The sequence below is a fragment of the Typopeltis vanoorti genome, chromosome 6 (genome assembly GCF_054136105.1).
Source record: "Typopeltis vanoorti isolate ZY-2024b chromosome 6, IOZ_Tvanoo_1.0, whole genome shotgun sequence".
Lineage (NCBI taxonomy): Eukaryota > Metazoa > Arthropoda > Arachnida > Uropygi > Thelyphonidae > Typopeltis > Typopeltis vanoorti.
In genome coordinates this window covers 115514174-115532776 of record NC_143554.1, presented here as the reverse complement: position 1 = coordinate 115532776, position 18603 = coordinate 115514174, and the positions used below count along the sequence as shown (strand labels likewise).

At 33.8% G+C, this 18603-nt stretch overlaps 1 protein-coding gene across 1 annotated transcript in view; it reads right to left on the bottom strand.

Annotated features, from left to right (window-relative positions):
* LOC150105837 (uncharacterized) overlaps positions 1-18603 on the bottom strand; it is a 138675-nt gene that overhangs the window by 89187 nt on the left and 30885 nt on the right. Inside the window, exons 3-4 of the mRNA XM_090393613.1 lie at positions 6201-6261; positions 2239-2481 (exon numbers count right to left, since the gene is read on the bottom strand). Of these exons, the coding sequence (XP_090249739.1) occupies positions 2239-2481; positions 6201-6261 (304 nt within the window). The remainder of the gene's footprint in view (positions 1-2238; positions 2482-6200; positions 6262-18603) is intronic.

Sequence of the window (18603 nt, the reverse complement as noted above, 5' to 3'; positions counted from 1 at the left end):
ACAAAATTGAAAACATGGATTATTCCAGTCAGAATAATTCATGTTTTCAATTATCCAAATTATAGTTGTATAAAATGTTAAACATTTATTCCTGTGAATGGTCATAATGAAATAAAAATTGAGATAACTCAATTTTACATAATATTTGAATGAGCTAATACCCTTGGCAAAAAGTATCCAATCAACGACTGTAACACTAACATTGTACATATATTATGATTTATTTTTCCTCAATACATACATTTTGTTCAATTTGAACAGTTATGAATATAAATACGATTAACAAAGAAATAAAATTTATTACAAAAAATATTTTATAATTACTTTTAAAAAGAAATTAGGTAAATGCAAAATCAAATACTGAAGAAAAAAAAGTATGCAATCATTCTTTGATCCAGAAATAATTTCATCCTTTGTGGCATGAATTCAATAAGCTTTTGACAGTCAGTTGGCAGAATTTCACTCCAGCTTTTCGTGATTGCTTGATGTAATTCGATGACATTTGCTATTTGACAAACACCTCTTGGCGTCGATTTTTCACTTTAAAATATTCCAAACATTTTTGATCAGATTAAGGTCCAGGCTATTTGAAGGCCAAGTCATTGTTTTAATTGGGGTGTTTCCATTGTTTCACAGATAGTTCTTGATTTGTCTGCTGCAGTGACAAGATGCATTATCATCTGAAAAATAAAGTTAATGGAATCCTGGAACCATTTTTTGATACTAGGAACCAAAAAATGCTCTAAAATGTCTTCATAGACTTCAGAGTTGGCTGCATGTAACATAGTTTCAAACACTTTATGATATCATGAAAACCCCAAATGGTAAATGAGGGTGAAATTTTAGCCTTGGTATTAATACACTCACTGAAGAACTTTTCATCAACTCTTCTCCACACAAAGGTATCATTATCATCACTGGTTCCTAGGCAAATTTGAGATTCATCACTAAAAATGACTTTTTTCTAGTCATCAAATTCCCAATTTACATGATCTTTGCACTATTGGAAACATGTTTTTTGTGTTCCTTTGTCAAAAAAAAGATTTCGTTTTTGCTTTGCAAAAGTGAAATCCTTGACCATTCAGCCGATTTTGTACTGTGTTGTCACTTACCTTCACTTTGTGGTTTGACCATACAACAATAAGCTGTTTGGATGTTGAACGTTGCATGGCCCTTGCAAGTTCAGCCAGTTTTCTGTGCTATCTACATGAGGTGGCATGTAGACATCCACTTCGAGGCATGCTTTTACTAATAGTCGAACGATATTTTTTCAAAATATCATATGCAGTACTTTGAGCACATTTTATAATCTAGCTACTTGTCTTTGAGATATTCCATCTTTCAGATATTCAATCATTCTGTTTTTTAAATTGCTTGAAGGTTCTTTCACAGCAGCCATTCTTTAACACTGGAGATAGAATTCAGATTTCACAATCACGATTCTGCTTCTTATAAATATTTTCTTTATGCATGTATACACAATTGTAGATTTGCATATTGGGAAAAGATACAGGTTTTGTTTCCTCAGCAATGGTACTTTTTTTCCAACTGTCAGCTTAATCGGATACTTTAACACGAAATTTATTTTCTTTAAATTAGCCTCTAAATCTTTGAATCATACAAAAAAATTTATTTTATTTTTATACTTTAAAGTGAGTTATTTCATTTCTTTCATGCTAACATGTTTATATGTTAAACTTTCCAAGAAATATACAGTGCATATTGCAGTCATCGTAGTGATAACAACATTGATCGGATACTTTTTTGCCAGGAGTTGTATATCTGAAGAGTTATATGTGATGGTGGAATGAGATGACTCAATTTTTTTTTCCAAATGTTTGTAATGATTCCAAATTTCGATAAAATCCAGAAATAATCTGCATACAAACCAATGGACAAAATAAATGTAATAAGTGCTTATGCATTTTGTAAAATACACCTAAAAATACATTATACAAGTACAAACTCTATAATGTATTTTTAAATCACAAACTAAATACATTAAACTTGTTCACAAAGTGAGCTCTTTTGCACTGATAACAGACATACATCAAAAGAAATGACAGCAGAGAGAGAGAGAGAGGGAAAAAGTAAGAAAAGAATGTGCAGATGAATAAGAATGGATAAAACAAAGTTTTCTCTGTTAGCTTGCAGTCATACATTTTTCAGTATCTGAGACTAAATATGATTTCCAACATTAATATAACATTTTGTGTAAAAGATGTTGAAATACTTTACCATGCACACTATCTGGTGTAATCCTTCCTTCTGTTCCAAGTGACACATCAGGAGGGTTTAATGTCCGGACTGGAAGAGGAACTGGATTAACAGATGATTCTGAATGGTCTACATTCAGTCTTCTTGGAATTGCACCTGTTGGTTGTAGCCACAGCTCTCCTTCATGTGTAACAACTCTTCCTGCAGAAGCAGACTCTGATTCTTCTGCTGGTGTAGCTGGACTTGTTTGTACAGGAAGAAGGTCTAAAATATGCATAAATGAAATCAGTATTCATGAAGATAAGCATTTATACTAGTATTTGTGTGGGTGTACATATATCATATGAAAAGAATATCTTAAATATTGCAAAGCTATTTGCATTCAGATTCAGGTTTAAAGAACAATCTTTTTAGATAAGTGCTGTAATAAGTATACTGAAGCATAGCTGAATATTACTATATAAAACACATGGGTCACCACAATGGACAAGATATAATGATCAATCCTGTCATCTTACTGAAACCATTTCCAATTAATGTTAATAAACACTGTGAGGATATAGGAAGATTCTTGGATGAATACAAGTAATATAAAAAATAATCTGACTGTCTATAAACATGTAATTAAAATATCATAATCATCATCATCATCATCTGCTCAGGACAGACTAATTATTATTAACACCATGTTCCAACATAATGCACAGAAATTCACATGGACAGAAAATACAAGAAATAAGAAAAGTCTCATTGACTATGTTATTGTTGATAGTGACGTTTTCCCACTAGTTCAGGACACAAGAGTATACAGAGGATTTGGAACTGGAAGTTATCACCATTGATACTTTAGATCTTACTGAAAATAAGTGTGTGTAAGAAAGTTTTAAAACTAATCAAAGTCAAACAGCTTTCAGAGGTGAACTGTAGATTCAAATACACAATACATTATTCAAGAAAAAACTAAATAGTTTGAAAACAAGATCCAAACCTTTGAAATTCAGTGCAAACCATGAAGAAAACATTGATTCAACCAGAGGCATGTGGTGAGGTTGCCTGTAAAGATAGAAAAATCAGAACTACATTGTGGATACAGGAAGTTAAAGAAAAAGTCAAGAAAAGAGAAAGCATATTGAAAGTTCCTGGTAAGTGAGTCAGTTTGTGCACTGGAATATACTAAGAAAGTGAAGCACGGTGTAAAACTAGATAAACAAAAGTCATGGAAAGACTGGTAAGAACACAGAAAATAATATCAGGAATGCGGTCGAATATTCTGGAGGTTACTGAGAAAATTTAGAAATGGAGAAAAGAGTATTGTAAAAGGAATCAGAGATGATAAAGATGACATGAAAACTGAAGATAAAAATATTCTAGATGTCTGGAGTAATTACTTTAAAAGATTGCTAAATGAAACAAGTGGTGACAGCATGAGTGGTAAAAAAAAACACTCGAGAGGAATGCAATCAGGAATACATGAAGTACAAATAGCCATGAAAAAGCTGAAATGTGGAAAGGCAACTAGAGTCGATGATATGTGACCAAAAATTATCAAACATGGAGGTATAAAAGTTTTATAGTAGCTACACGATATAATTCAGAAAGCCATGGTCAGAAAGTCAAATTCCAGAAGATTGGAGTAGAAGTTTTACAGTGGCAACACAATATAATTCAGAAAGCCTGGTCAGAAGGTCAAATCCCAGAAGACTGGAATAGAGTTGCACCATCTATAAAAAAGGGAAATAAAATCGAATGTGAGAATTACAGAGGAATTTTCCTAATGAGTGTTCCTAATAAGATTTATGCAAGTATAACTGAGAAAAGGCTAAAGCTTGGAAAAGAACAATCTAGGTTCAGGCCAAATGGAGATTGTCCAGATCAGATTTTCACATTAAGAAACAGTTGAGAAATCATGAAAATATATCAAGGATCTGTATTTAAGTTTAGTAGATCTGAAAAGATCTACTACTAAAGACAGAAATTAGCCAAAATGCTAAACCAGCTGTGAACAAGAGAGTGTTTAAACCACTTTTATTTATGGATTTGAGTTTTATAGATATGAATTTTAATTTATGGAAGCACAGATATGAGAGTTCTGAGAAAGATTAGAGGAGTGGACAGATGGTATCAATGGCAGTATCACATTTAAAATGATAAGGAAGGAACTTGACATTATTAGCATTCAGGAATGTGTTAGCAGAGCTAATCTCAGGTGGTATGACCACTTCAACAAAATGAGAGGAAAAAGACCCAGGGGAAGACCATGATTTAAGTGTATCGATACAGTAAGAAGTGCCTTAGAAGATAGAAATACAAGATCTGATAATATTGGAGTCTTGACAGATAACAGATTAATTTGGAGGAAAACTGTTGATAGGAAGTTATTTGATGTAACTTTTTAATGTCGTACTACCATAATATATTGTATACCCCCATGAGGATACATGTCAGATATTTGATGGTGATGTATTCTAAAGATTTGCAGGATACTCATCAGTTTCTTATCTATCAAGATTCTAATATTGTCAGACCTTGTATTTTTTACATATTATTTTACGTTTATTTCACATTTTCAATAATAAGTGAGTGGTCACTCTATTTCAGCTCAGAAGTAGCTGTAACTCAACTTTTGTGGGTTTCTATATCTCTTCTTGATTAATATGTAGTCAATGTAGTATTGTTCAATATGTAGTGATTTCCATGCATAGTGTTTTTTGTTTTGGTACTTAAAAAAAGTGTATTACCAACCATAAAGCCACGTCGCTTACAAAAAATTAAGTCTTTCTCCTCTTGTCTTATTTCTGCCTAGTTCAAATCATCCAGTTTCTTAATATTCATTGTCCTCTTCAACCACTGCATTAAAATCTTCCATAATAATTAAACTAATGTTATTGGTTCCTCTAGTTGCTTATATATCTCTTCTCTCCGTTACTTGCTGGCACAAGCACATGAATTATGATAAGATTCACTGAGGTTGCTGTTAAGGTGTTCAACAGTATTCTGTTTATTTAAGTGATAAATATTTTTTTTTTACTTTCTTTCTTTAGTATAAAAAAAAAATAAATAAATAAAAAATCGTCCTTTCTCTTTTCCACTATAGATGATTCTACAGTTCCTACTACAGTAAATACCACTTCCTTTCCATTTGATTTCACTAATTCCTAGAATTCTTATTCTTATAGAATTCATTACCCGTTGCTGGTTCTTTTATTTCCTTACTTTCAACAATGCTCTCACATTCCAAGTTCCAGTCTGCACTGGTATTTCTGTACACTTCTGGTATACTCTCTCTCTAGATAATTTTCTATACTTTGTTTTCACTTCTTGGTTATGAGCACTTCTGTCTCATTACAGGGATGCTAAGAACTCAGGATCATGATTTGAAGTTTCCTCTCTGCAGCAATATGCTTGGGAAAAGTGTGCAGTAGTTTTCTAGTCTTCATCCCTTGCTTTCTACAATGCTGTTCTGCAACTGTTTATGTCATTTAACTATCTTTGCAGATATGTCATGCACTGCCAAACAGGATCTACCCAATAACAACATAAGATTATTGCCTCTTGCTATTTTTCATCTATTAGCATTTAACTGGCACATCAATGGGATGACTTTCATGGCTAGGGGTGCTATACTAGGAGTATACACTGCTTATGTGCTTTATTATTCATGCATTAAAATTTAAATAAAATATACATTACAGATTTATTTTGAAATATATAATTTAAGGCAGGACCCTAAATGTAATGTACATAGGGCCTCATATTGTAATCAAACCTTCTACTGAAGTAACTTTGCTGTAATATGGATTATTATATGATATCAATGTAAGATGCACATTTTTCTATAAAAATGACATATAATGAAATTAAAGTTCTTTCTCTGTACTAATTTCTGCACAGTGCTGCTTAATTTAAATGTTCCATCACTTATGGTTTCCAGTTAGACTAACCACATGCCAATACAACTGACAGAAAAATAATGCTTTACTTACCAGGAAATGTTGCCCAAGGGGAAGGTGCAGCCTGTGCTTGTACCGGCTCAATCCCAGCACCCTAAATATACATATTTTTTTAAAAACAATTATCAAGGTAGAAATAACAGAATTATAAAAGAATACAACACCTGAAAAACAATATACAATTCATATATCAGTTAGTGAGTGTCAAATATCAATATAAAATGCAAAAGTTTATAACTCTACAAATTCTATAGATAATATGAGTGCTCTTGAAGAGTTGCTCTTTTTCATATTTCATTTCTCTAATTTCAAACAACATACCTAAACCAAACTTTTTTTTTTTTTTTTACCCCTATTGGAATCTATATATCTACAGCAGTATATTTTATTATAATTTTCAACCATAAATTATTTTTTTTTCCGCTATGGATTTAAAGTATTTTTTTTATTTAGAGTAAGATTCTGAAAATGATAAAAGAATTCTATAATGATCCCACTCCCCAGTTGCTTTTTTTGAGGAAGCTTCTTTAACTCAGTCAGCAGCAACCTCCATAAAACTTTCCAACTGAAGGTGTTTTAGCTGATCTCATCATATGAAAATAGGATCCCCCTTCCCTCCACAAGAAACTGGTTTTTCATCCTGCAAAACAAGAAACTGACTATAGGATACAGAGCAGAAGAAAGAATTAAACTCCTATCACAGCATTAATTAGGTTCATATGAAACCAAGTTACATGACTTCATATGAACAAAGACTGTGAGAGATCATTGAGCTTATCACAATAAGATATGCCTTTAGTTAATTAAAATAATATTTTTTTAAAATTAAACCTTTAATTAAAAAAAAGTCAAAAAAAAACTTAGTTTGATTTAAATGGAATTACAGATGAAACAACAATTTCCTGGCCAGTTTGGCAGTTTTATGAGATGAAAATTCTGAGTTTTCAGGAGGAAACTCTGACATCTCCATATGAGGCCAGTTAAATTGCTATAAGTTAAAAATCCTTTATAAAGAGTTCCTTACATCCTAGATGTAATTTGAATGCCTCTCCAACAAGATGGAGAATGTTATATTGGCTGTGCAGATGTCCTATGAAGGTGCTACAAAGAAAAGAAATCTACACAACAATCTACAAAAAACATAAATTATACCTAAAGCTATTCCAGTTGTTTTTCAATGTTCATAAAAATTTTATCAGTCAGCAGTTAACTTCTTTCTGAACTTAGTTCTCATGCAGCTGGTTGGCTGAGTGAATAGCATCTTTGCTCTCCCACCAACATGCCCAGGTTAATATTCCATGCTAGCATGAATGTTTTTAAAAGTCTTTAAGTGGTAAATGATTTTCACTACCTGGCATGAGACCACCACCCTGCTTACTTGACAATCTGAACAGGATTATAAAAAAATAATAATAATAATTTAAAAAAAATACTGTTGTGATCTTCTTAGAAAAATTCCAAGATTACTTAATTCCTCAACCCCTATGGCACTAATGTACTATTAAATTCCCAACCTTTCATGGGTAGGATACATATAAATTTCATTCCTTTTGTGTCCTACCTTTGATTACTGTCATCTTCAAAAAAACTAAAGCTCTCCTAAGTGCATTATCCTATGCATCTAATCCTAGAACATCAAAAGAGATAACTGCAGGGTTAAAAATTTTGAGTTCTATGGTGTCTTCTCTATGGAGGGGCCATACCAAATTTGGAGGCAACAAATCCAGCAATACGAATCTGTAGAGAGAACAAAGACTAACTTCCACATACACACACACACACGCATATATATATATATATATATATGTTCAAGATACCAAGCTATTTTAAACCTTGTTTTACTCCATTTCCCAAGTAAGCAAACAGACAAACAAGTCAAGTTTGCACCTGCAAGTGTTGCAAGTCTAGCTGACCCTGCACGTAGTGCAAGACCAAGGCAACTCATGGTAAAAGTAGAATAAGCTCTGATCACTAATCTTAATATTTACCCTTAATGCAAAGCACATCTCCTGGAGGAGATGTATGATGCTTTGTATTAAAGGCAAGGGGCCACTACCCAGACCGGTTTCAACCTTTATTGAGGTCTCATCAGTGGGAGCCAGGCTAGAAATACTAAGATTTTAGTAATACAGAGCTTATAAGTATTTTACCAGAACAAGTTACCATAAGGTGTTATAACATCTTATGGTAACTTGTTAATAGTAACTTGTAATAAGGTGTTATAACACCTTATGGTAACTTGTTCTGGTAAAATACTTATAAGCTCTGTATTACTAAAATCTTGGTATTTCTAGCCTGGCTCCCACTGATGAGACCTCAATAAAGGTCGAAACCGGTCTGGGAAGTGGCCTCTTGCCTTTAATACAAAGCATCATACATCTCCTCCAGGAGATGTGCTTTGCATTAAGGATAAATATTAAGATTAGTGATCAGAGCTTATTCTACTTTTATCATGAGTTGCCTTGGTCTTGCACCACGTGCAGGGTCTGCTAGACTTGCAACACTTGCAGGCGCAAACTTGACTTGTTTGTCTGTTTGCTTACTTGGGAAATGGAATAAAACCAAGTTTAAAATAGCTTGGTATCTTTAACATCTATTATACCCAAGGTAAAATACTTTCTACATACACACACACACATATATATATATACATACATACATATATACAGTGAAAACTTGATATAATGAATATGATTTATAACAAGAATATCATTATGTGGTAAATGCAAAGATGTTACAGGAAGATTTTTTAACATTTTTATATATTATTTATAATATAATATATATTTTTTTATATTATAATATTAAAATTTTTTAAGTTGTAATGAGAGTACGATTTCACTGTGAGCACTATTGGATGTTTCATTTTTATTTCATTTTGCAGTTGCATAAATATGTTTTATTTGGTTTCTGGCATGAATGAACAGATAAAACAAGAAAGAAAAGAAACAAAGGAAAAAAATAATTACTGAGTGTTTATAGAATTCTATGGTGGATCAAGCAGCAAATTATTTACGAATTCATGTCATCTGACAACTAAATCAGATAGCATGAATTTCAATGCTGATTGTTCAAAATATAAAACAATTAAATAAAACCATTCATTAATCACACTCACAACCAATCGCATTCAATAAATTACACACATTTATTTTCCTACCTGAACTTCAAGCTTTCCATAGGAAAAGCTTGAAGACTGCAGAATTACTGACAATGCCAGAGACTTTGGAATCTCATTAAGAGTGTATCCAGGCTCTAGGCAGTGTTTCAAAGTAATGGAATGCATTTCAGACTTTTGCTTAGAGGTCGCCCTCACTCAACCACAGAGTATGAAGACAGATTGGATATCTCGACAAACTGCAACAAGACATCTGTGACAAGTATATGCCTGAAGTCTTGTTGTCTGTGTCCTTTTATCCACAACTCATCATAGTGCACATTGTCAGTGATGTTATGTATATAAAAATTGGACAAGAAACCAATACGCTAATGTACTCATCACAGATAAGAGTCATTTAAGTATTTCCTCTGATTCTAGATGACACTTGATCAGGTGTGAAAATGATACAGCTTACCATCATGAGAATGTTTTTGGAAGGAATAGGTACAACTGTGTTGGGTCATTGTGTGGGGAGGCATTATGCTTAATGGACGCACCGAGCTATACATACTAGAAAAAGGTACTATGACTGGTGAATGATATTGCAACAAAGTTCTTCAATGTCACGTTCAATTGTTCCGTGGTGCTGTAGGTAAAAAATTCATTTTTATGGATGATAATGCCACACCACATCATATACAAGCAGTGGATATACTCTAGAGACCGAGAATATTAATAGAATCGAGCGGTCAGCATGCTCCCCAGATCTCAACCCCATACATGTTTTAGATGCAACAGGGAGATGCATTGCTGCTCGAAATTCCCTTCAGAAAACAAACAAGGCCTTATCCTTGCTCTGAAGGAAGAGTTGGTGTTAAGCATGGTACGATGTTGTGAGATCTGCATCGCAGTTCAAAGTGGACATATTCCATACTGAAATATCTCTCCGCATAGTTTTCTGTAAGCACTACACATTAAAATTTGTAACTTTTGCCAAATATGTATTGCAATTTAATTTGTATGAAATTCATAACATTTTTTTGTGTAATATAATTTATTTGTATGCTGGCAATAAATTTATTTCCACATTTGGCTGTAGTAGTCATGAAATTTTTTTCATATACCAGTAAAAACGTAGTTTGTCCTTAGCTTTTGGACACCAGTGTATTATGGATATATTAGCTCAGTACTCTCAACCTTCCATCACAAGCTGTTTCAGATGATTATCCCTCAGCAACTGTATAAATTCCATCTTGCCTTGTACCCTTTCCTCCCTCCAATCTATGTCCCCCTATATTCAAAGTACCAAATACTAACTTGCTTGGCCTGCACTTGTACTAATCTGTCAATGCATGTTATCCACATCTTTCCGTGTACCCCTTCCCCACAGCAGCAATCAATAATATATTCTGTGTAGCTTACCTCTACTTCACACCATATGACTCACATGTACTGCCAGTCTTAAAATCATCCTTAATTTCTACTTTTGGTGGTTGCAGTTTTTTGGCTATTATCAGTAATACCCTTTCTCCCATTCAATTCTCTCTATCCTCCCTGAAAATAAAATACCTTTTACATTTTATTCCTATAGCTAAATAATTTTGATGCTGATAATTTTTATCCAAGTCAAACTGACCAATGCCAAAAATCTACCCCTTTATTTCTGCTGCTTCTGTCATTTATATACATGCACTTCAACATCCCTTGGAATCCATAAAACCAATCCATTCAAAACCTGGATAACTGCATTCAGCACTGTATGTTCATTTCTGTACTTACATTCATTTGACCCAGAGGTGGCTCAATATCTCTAACATTATCCCTCTAGTTTCCAGATTTTTCACTTTCAACTTTTCATTGAAAAATATTTCCTCCAAACCTGTAACTCCAAAATTATTCAAAATGCAATCCATCAGGTACAAGTCCTTTCCTCCACCAAATTTACTCCAAACATTATAAATTGCATGATGTTCTCACTGACTGATTTGCAATCATGGTCCTTCTCAATTCATTCCTCTTATACTATGGCAGCCAGACATATTTCTTAATTATCTCACTTTTCTAGTGACATTTCATATCTCATTTCAATCATTTTATTTTTCTTATTTTTCATTGTGAAGAACTTATGGAGACAAAAACACACATGTTGGAGTAATTACTTTACTTATAATTATGAAAATAACTCTCGGTATTTCGACCTCTGTATCAGGGTCATCATCAGGAAAACATAGATATGCCCAGGACACGAGATACATGACACCAGGGCTATATTTACACTTTTCCTGAGGTGGGTGGGGCCGCTAGCACTAGATTACTCTGGGAGGCGGGGCATACTAAATGAATAACAACAAATAAAAGCATTCAATATATACAAAAAAACTTTCATTACGTTTATTACAAAAATTTATGCTAAGACAACATATATCAAACACAAATGTTAAGCTAGCACTAAGTAAAGACACTACAAATATGTTTCCCCCCCCCTTAGACTTCTCTTTCACAAATGTATCAATAATATCATAATTCAAATTATTCACATCATTTGCAATAAACAATAGCAATAAATTTCACATTTTATCCTGATGCAGAGAGTTTCGTAAATAATTTTTCACCTTTTTAAGAACAGAAAATGAACATTACCTGTTTGCAGCATGACTGCAAACAAGTCATGGACACAAAAAATATATGAAAATAAATAATTTTTGCATTCTTGTTTTTTTTTTAAAAAAAGAGCATATGATCTATTTAGATATTGACTTGAAGCAACAACACCCTTTTTCTGAGCTATATATATAATAAAGGTTAAACAAGGCCCCCGTTGTTTTCGCCAGCGCCAGGGAATCAGGGCGAACAGCGAAAAGTCAGCTACTGGAACAAATCTGAAAACAAACCCCAACTTAACATCACCAGAGTTAAAGATCGGTACTATCAACGTAAGAATCCTGAATGGCAAAGAAATGGAGCTAGCTGAGGAATTAGATAAGTACCAGAAAGACATAATAGGGGTGACTGAAACAAAAAAGACCAAAACTGGTGAGATCTTTCTGAGCAATAAATACAAAATGTTATATTCAGGCAATGACAATCAAGGAAAAGAAGGAGTAGCCATAGTATTCAACACAAAATATGAGGCTAATCTTCTTGAATAGCAGTCAGTCTCAAGTAGAGTAATGTGGGCAAATATGAGAATGGGGAACTGGACAATGAGACTTATTTGTGCCTATGGTCCCACAGAAGGTTCTACTAAGGTAGAAGTGAAGGAATTTTTTGATGCTTTAGAAAAAGCAACTGACACAATGAAAAATGAAAAGTTGGTCCTTGTTGGGGATCTAAATAGCAGAGTAGGAAATGATTGTGAGACATAAAAATATTTTGGGAAAATTTGGAGAAAAGAGCAAAGCTAATAATAATGGCAAATATCTGTTGGATTTCTGCTCAGGACATGGACTGGTTATTACTAACACCATGTTCCAACATAAAAATGTGCACAAATTCACATGGAGAGAAGAGGCTAGGAATAAGAAAAGTCTCATTGACTATGTTATTGTTGATAGTGTTTTCTCCCTGGTGCAGGACACCAGAGTGTACAGAGGATTTGAAATTGGAAGTGATCACTATTTAGTCTTGAGCAGGATAAAATTGAATTTCATATTGAAAAGAATAACATGTAAGATAGTTTTAAAGCGAATAAAAGTTGAGCAGCTCTCAGATGGGAACTGTAGACTAAAATATACAAAGATTATTGAAGAAAAAATGAAAGAGTTGGAGAACAGGAATCAAACCTTGGAGATTCAGTGGCAAACTCTGAAGGAAACATTGATTGATTCTGCTAGACAGGCATGTGGTGAGGTTGTGTGCAAGGATAAAAAAATCAGAACTCCCTGGTGGACACAGGAAGTTAAAGAGGCAGTGAAGGAAAAGAAGAAAGCATATCAAAAGTTCCTGTCAAATAAGTCAGCTTGTTCTCTTAGAGAATACAGAGACAAATGCTAAAATGCTAAACACTGTGTAAAACTAGCTAAACAAAAGTCATGGGAGGACTTTGGCAAGAATATAGAAAATAAATATCAAGAAGGTGGCAAAATATTCTGGAGGTTGTTGAAGAAGCTTAGGAAAGAGTGCTGTAAAAGGAGTTAGAGATGATAAAGGTGACATGAAAACTGGAGAAAAAGATATCCTTGAAGTATGGAGTAATTATTTTGAAAAACTGCTAAATGAAACAAGCAGTGATGACAGTGCAGTGGTAAAAAACACTGAACAGGCATGCAGTCAGGAATACATATCCATACTTGAAGTAGAAAAAGCCATCAAAGGCTTGAAATGTGGAAAGGCAGCAGGAGTAGATGATATTCGACCAGAAATACTGAAGTATGGTGGTATAAAAGTCTTACAGTGGCTGCACTGCATAGTTCAGAAAGCCTGGACAGAGGGACGAATTCCCGATAATTGGAGTAGAGCTCTCATAGTACCCATATATAAAAAGGGAAATAAAACTCAATGTGAGAATTATAGAGGTATTTCCCTACTGAGTGTTCCTGGCAAGATCTATGCAAGTATACTTGAGAAACGGTTGAGAAGAATTGTGGAAGAAAAGCTTGGTGAAGAACAAGCTGGATTCAGGCCAAATAGAGGCTGTCAGGATCAGATTTTCACTTTACGACAAATAGTCGAGAAAGCATCATGGGAATATAACAGAGGTCTGTATTTAAGTTTTGTCGATTTGGAAAAGGCATATGACAAGGTGCCAAGAGAGAAGCTATTCAATAAGCTACAGTTATATGGTGTCAATGGGGCATTATATCAAGCAATACTTAGTCTTTATTTGAGTTGTAAGTCAGCAGTTAGAACTGAAGGAAGTACAGGAAGATGGTTTAATGTTAAAACTGGTGTGAGACAAGGATGTACATTATCCCCTCTGTTATTCATTATCTATATGGATCACATTATGAAGGAAAGTGGTATTAAACCTGATATCAAAATTGGAGATGTTAATGTCAGCTCTTTGCTTTATGCGGATGATGTTATACTTCTAAATAAATCCGCTACAAGTCTGCAAGATTCTCTGACTAAATTGAATAGCTGTTGTAATAGATATGGTATGAAGGTCAGTAATAAAAAGACAAAGACAATGAAAATAGGCAGAATCATTGAAAATGTCAACTGTGTTGTGAATGGAGAACCTGTGGAACAAGTAAAACATTTCAGTTACTTAGGCACGATTTTTACTGAAGATGGTAAATTAAATATAGAAATAGACAACAGAATCAGCAAAGCTGGTATGGTGGGAAGTCAACTGAATAAATTCATATGGAATAAGAGAGAAATTAGTCGGAACACTAAATTAGCTGTATACAAGACAGTGTTCAAACCAGTTTTAACTTATGGATCTGAGAGCTGGGTCAGAAGTAAAACACTTGACCAAAGACTAGAGACCGCAGATATGAGAGTCCTGAGAAAGATTAGAGGCATGAACAGATGGCATCAATGGCAATATCATATTAAAAATGAGGATATTAGGAAAGAACTTGACATTGTCAGCATCCAGGAATGCGTTAGCAGAGCTAATCTCAGGTGGTATGGTCACCTAAATAGAATGGGAGAGGAAAGATTAGCAAAACAAGTGTTCTCGGCCAGGTTGGCAGGAAAACGACCCAGAGGAAGACCAAGATATAGGTGGATTGATACGGTACAAAGTGCGTTAGACAATAGAAATATAAGATCTGATAATGTTGTTGGAGTCTTGACAAGTAACAGACTGATTTGGAGGAAAATTGTAGATAGGAAGTTAGTAATGATGTAAATTTTTCATGTAGTACTGTCATATCCTGTACACCCCTTGAGGGTACATGGCAGGAATTTGATGATGATGATGATATATATATATATATATATATATTACAGTGATATAGGAAATTTAACAGAAAACAATCTCACTATTTAATGTTAAATTTTAATTATTTATACTTTTAATTCTTCAATTTTAAATTTCATTGTGTGGGGCCCTTAAATTAGTCCTAATTTTTTGGGGCCCCAGCTAGAGCCTCGCGTGCCTGTGCATATGTATGGCCCTGAATGACACTATATAAAAGTAAGATAAATCTAAATGCTTTGTTAATTGTTTACCCTAGCCTGACTACTGGGGAAAAAAATTTTTTCTTAAATTAAGGGGATATTAAATCCCACATAGTTTTAAAACCGAATAAGAAACTCAAAGATTGGAATCAGAGAGTTTCTTGCCGAATATAGTAAACTATAAAGTATCGGCGATCACTTAGCGTGAGTAATGCAAGTGACCCTAGTACGTAGTACAATACCGGACGACTCGTTGCAAAGGTGGGGAAAGTTCAGATCGCTATTCTTAAGTATTTTCCATAATGTAAAAATGGAAACTCAATCTTTGAGTTTCTTATTCGGTTTTAAAACTATGTGGGATTTAATATCCCCTTAATTTAAGTAATGTTTTCATTGCCGAAATAAAGCTTATTAGCTCTTTATACTTAAAAAAAAAAAATTTCTAATAAAAATAATAATAAATTATATACAAATATAAATTAATTTACAAAATAAATAATTTTAGATATAAGTATAATATACAGATCATGAAAAAAATAAAAAGTTTTATAGTGAACTACATTAAACACATCTCTACAGTCCTCTTATCTTAAGGTTTTCTAGTTGGGGTTCTGCCATCATGTTCTGAATGCCATATAGGTTAAAGATAGGGCCTACAGATTCTTGGGATTACTAATCAATCATTTTTGTTAAGATTTGGTGATGTTTCAGCATCTCACAAGCTTTCTTGAACTTTCTTTCAAACCAGGTTTTGGTACAGTGCAGGGACTTAGTACTTTTCCAGTTGATTCTGTGACATGTTTGAAGTGCATGGTCTAAGAGGCCTGTTTTACCATAGTGGAGGAATTTAATGTGACGTTTGTATTCGTCTCTTCTTATTGGGATGGTGTGTCCTGTTTCCCCTTTGTAGGATAGGTTGCAGATGCACTGAATTTTGTAAATCCTGGGTGGGCAAGGTAGGGAAGAGGATCTTTGGATAAGCTGAGTATACTTTTTTAATTTTGCTGGAGGTTTAAAGATTGCCTTAATGTTGTACTGATGTAATGTTCTATTTTTTTTTGCTATACATTCCCCTAATGTATGGTATGGCATTCTTGTAATCTTTTTTGCTTTTAACGGTATTGTATTATTGTGGAGGATCTTGTGAACTGTTTTTTTGTTGTAGCCATTTTTTTATAACTATGGCTAATAATTTCATATCGCTTCTTCAGCACCTGCTTGCTGGAGCCAAAAGTTAGGACTCCATGTTTGAGGGTGCTGATGACCCTTAGTTTTTGTGTTGGATGATGGTGTGAATTTTTGTGTACGTATTGGCTTTTGTGTATGTGTGTAGGTTTGCAGTAGACCATGAATGCATGCCACAAACTTACACACACAAAAGCCAATACGCACACAAAAATTCACACTGCCATCTAACAGCAGCCTGAGGGAAGACATGTGACAGGTGTGTCTAGAAAAGGAAGAGAGTTATTGTTTTCTTTCTCAATGGTAAATTGGTAAAGATGGTAAATAACAATTCATGTTATTTTCATAATTATATGAAAGTGAATGCTGATTGCCGTGTGACCTTGAAAGAAAGAATTTTAGCTATCTGATTTGTGCTTATATAATGATGAATACAAGTCTGAAGTTGTAAAGAAAGGCTTAGGCATTGTTTATTATCCATAATAAAGCTTAACAGTATGACTAGCACCAAGAGGAAAAAATACATTTATTAAACTCACTAATATTTTGCCATTTTTTTTACCCAACATCTTCAGAGCACAATGACAACTGTGGCAGGCAAAGAGCACTAAAGCAAGTAACTGTAGAAACAATTAAAATTGTAATTGACACCTAATGTCCTTACATGGCATCCTCTATGGTCAGATAACCACAAAGTTAACTCAGAGAAGTCTGGCTATTAGGTCTAAAAATGGTAGTCTCCTTGTTGAGGTTGGGAGAATGCTTCATAGATGATTCTAAGAATAGCCTCTCAGACCTGTAATGACTTTTATATAATAAAGATTTTTTTTCCATCTGATCCTATGTGAAAGAGCATCCAGAGCATGATTTGTCAATCCCGACTTGACGTACAGATGATCTCAGATGTAAGTTTTATGTTCTTCAAGGAGTGCATTAACTGATCTACCAGTCTGTTCAAAGTAGACTAACTTGCAGCCACAAAGAACTTTATACACTCCCAGATGTTCAAGAGGACATAGATCTTTAGGAGAATGTGCAAAAGTAACCAGGTGAAAGGTTTGAAAGTGGTATGAAGATCACATTTACAAAGAACTTTGGCTATTTTTTCTGATGTGCCCTTAATATATGGAATGGCTTTGCTGTGATCCTGTGTGTAAGAGGGATGAGGAGATTGGGGAAAGGAATATTTTATTTAACATGGGTGGTAGCCAGTGGTGAGCTATGGAAATTTTAACAAAGGGCTCGCATCATCGAGCAAAAAAAAAGAAAAAGAAAAAAAAGCCTAACTTAGCCCTTATAATACTTATATTGCGACTTTGTAGAGCTTCTGTCAGATATGATAATTCCTGTAGGATATCAATCATTAATGCTAGATCTTTTAAAAATTCCAAATTGAGAAGTCTGTTTAAAAAGCCCTTATATTTATCGTTTGATGCAAAATGCTTGTATAAAGCTAGGTAATTTCTCCACAAAGCAAGAGCCGTTCGTAAACTGCAAGCTGCCCATTGTGGTCCAAACACACGGCCGATCTTTAAAATTTTGATATCAAGGTCTTTTGCAATCGCATTTAATTCTCGTTGATTTTTTGGTGATTGATGATAAAAAGCATATAATTTATCCATAAATATTTCAAAATGATTTATTTCTTTAATGTTTTTTTATTGAATCATCTAATGCTGAATAAAAGTAAATGATGAGCGCAATGCCAAATCACAAAGTTCGGAAATTTTTGTAGAAGTTTGATTGCAACACCTGATTTGTTTCCTAACATTACACTAGCTCCATCAGAACAAAATACAATGAAATGATTTTTTATATAGTTATCAGAAAATCTATATGAATTTAAAGTAGCAATTATAATACCACGTATACATTCCGTGGTGGTATTTTCTAGTTCTACAAGATTATTAAACAAGAAGAACAAGGGGCTCGCAAATTTGAGAAAAATTCAACAAAGGGCTCAATGTGAGCCCCTTATAGCTCACCACTGGTGGTAACCATTTGCTAAAAAGGTGTTGAAAAGTTCCCAAGTTCAATTTCAAGGACTGTGTCATTTGGACAAATAGCCCTGGTTCAGTG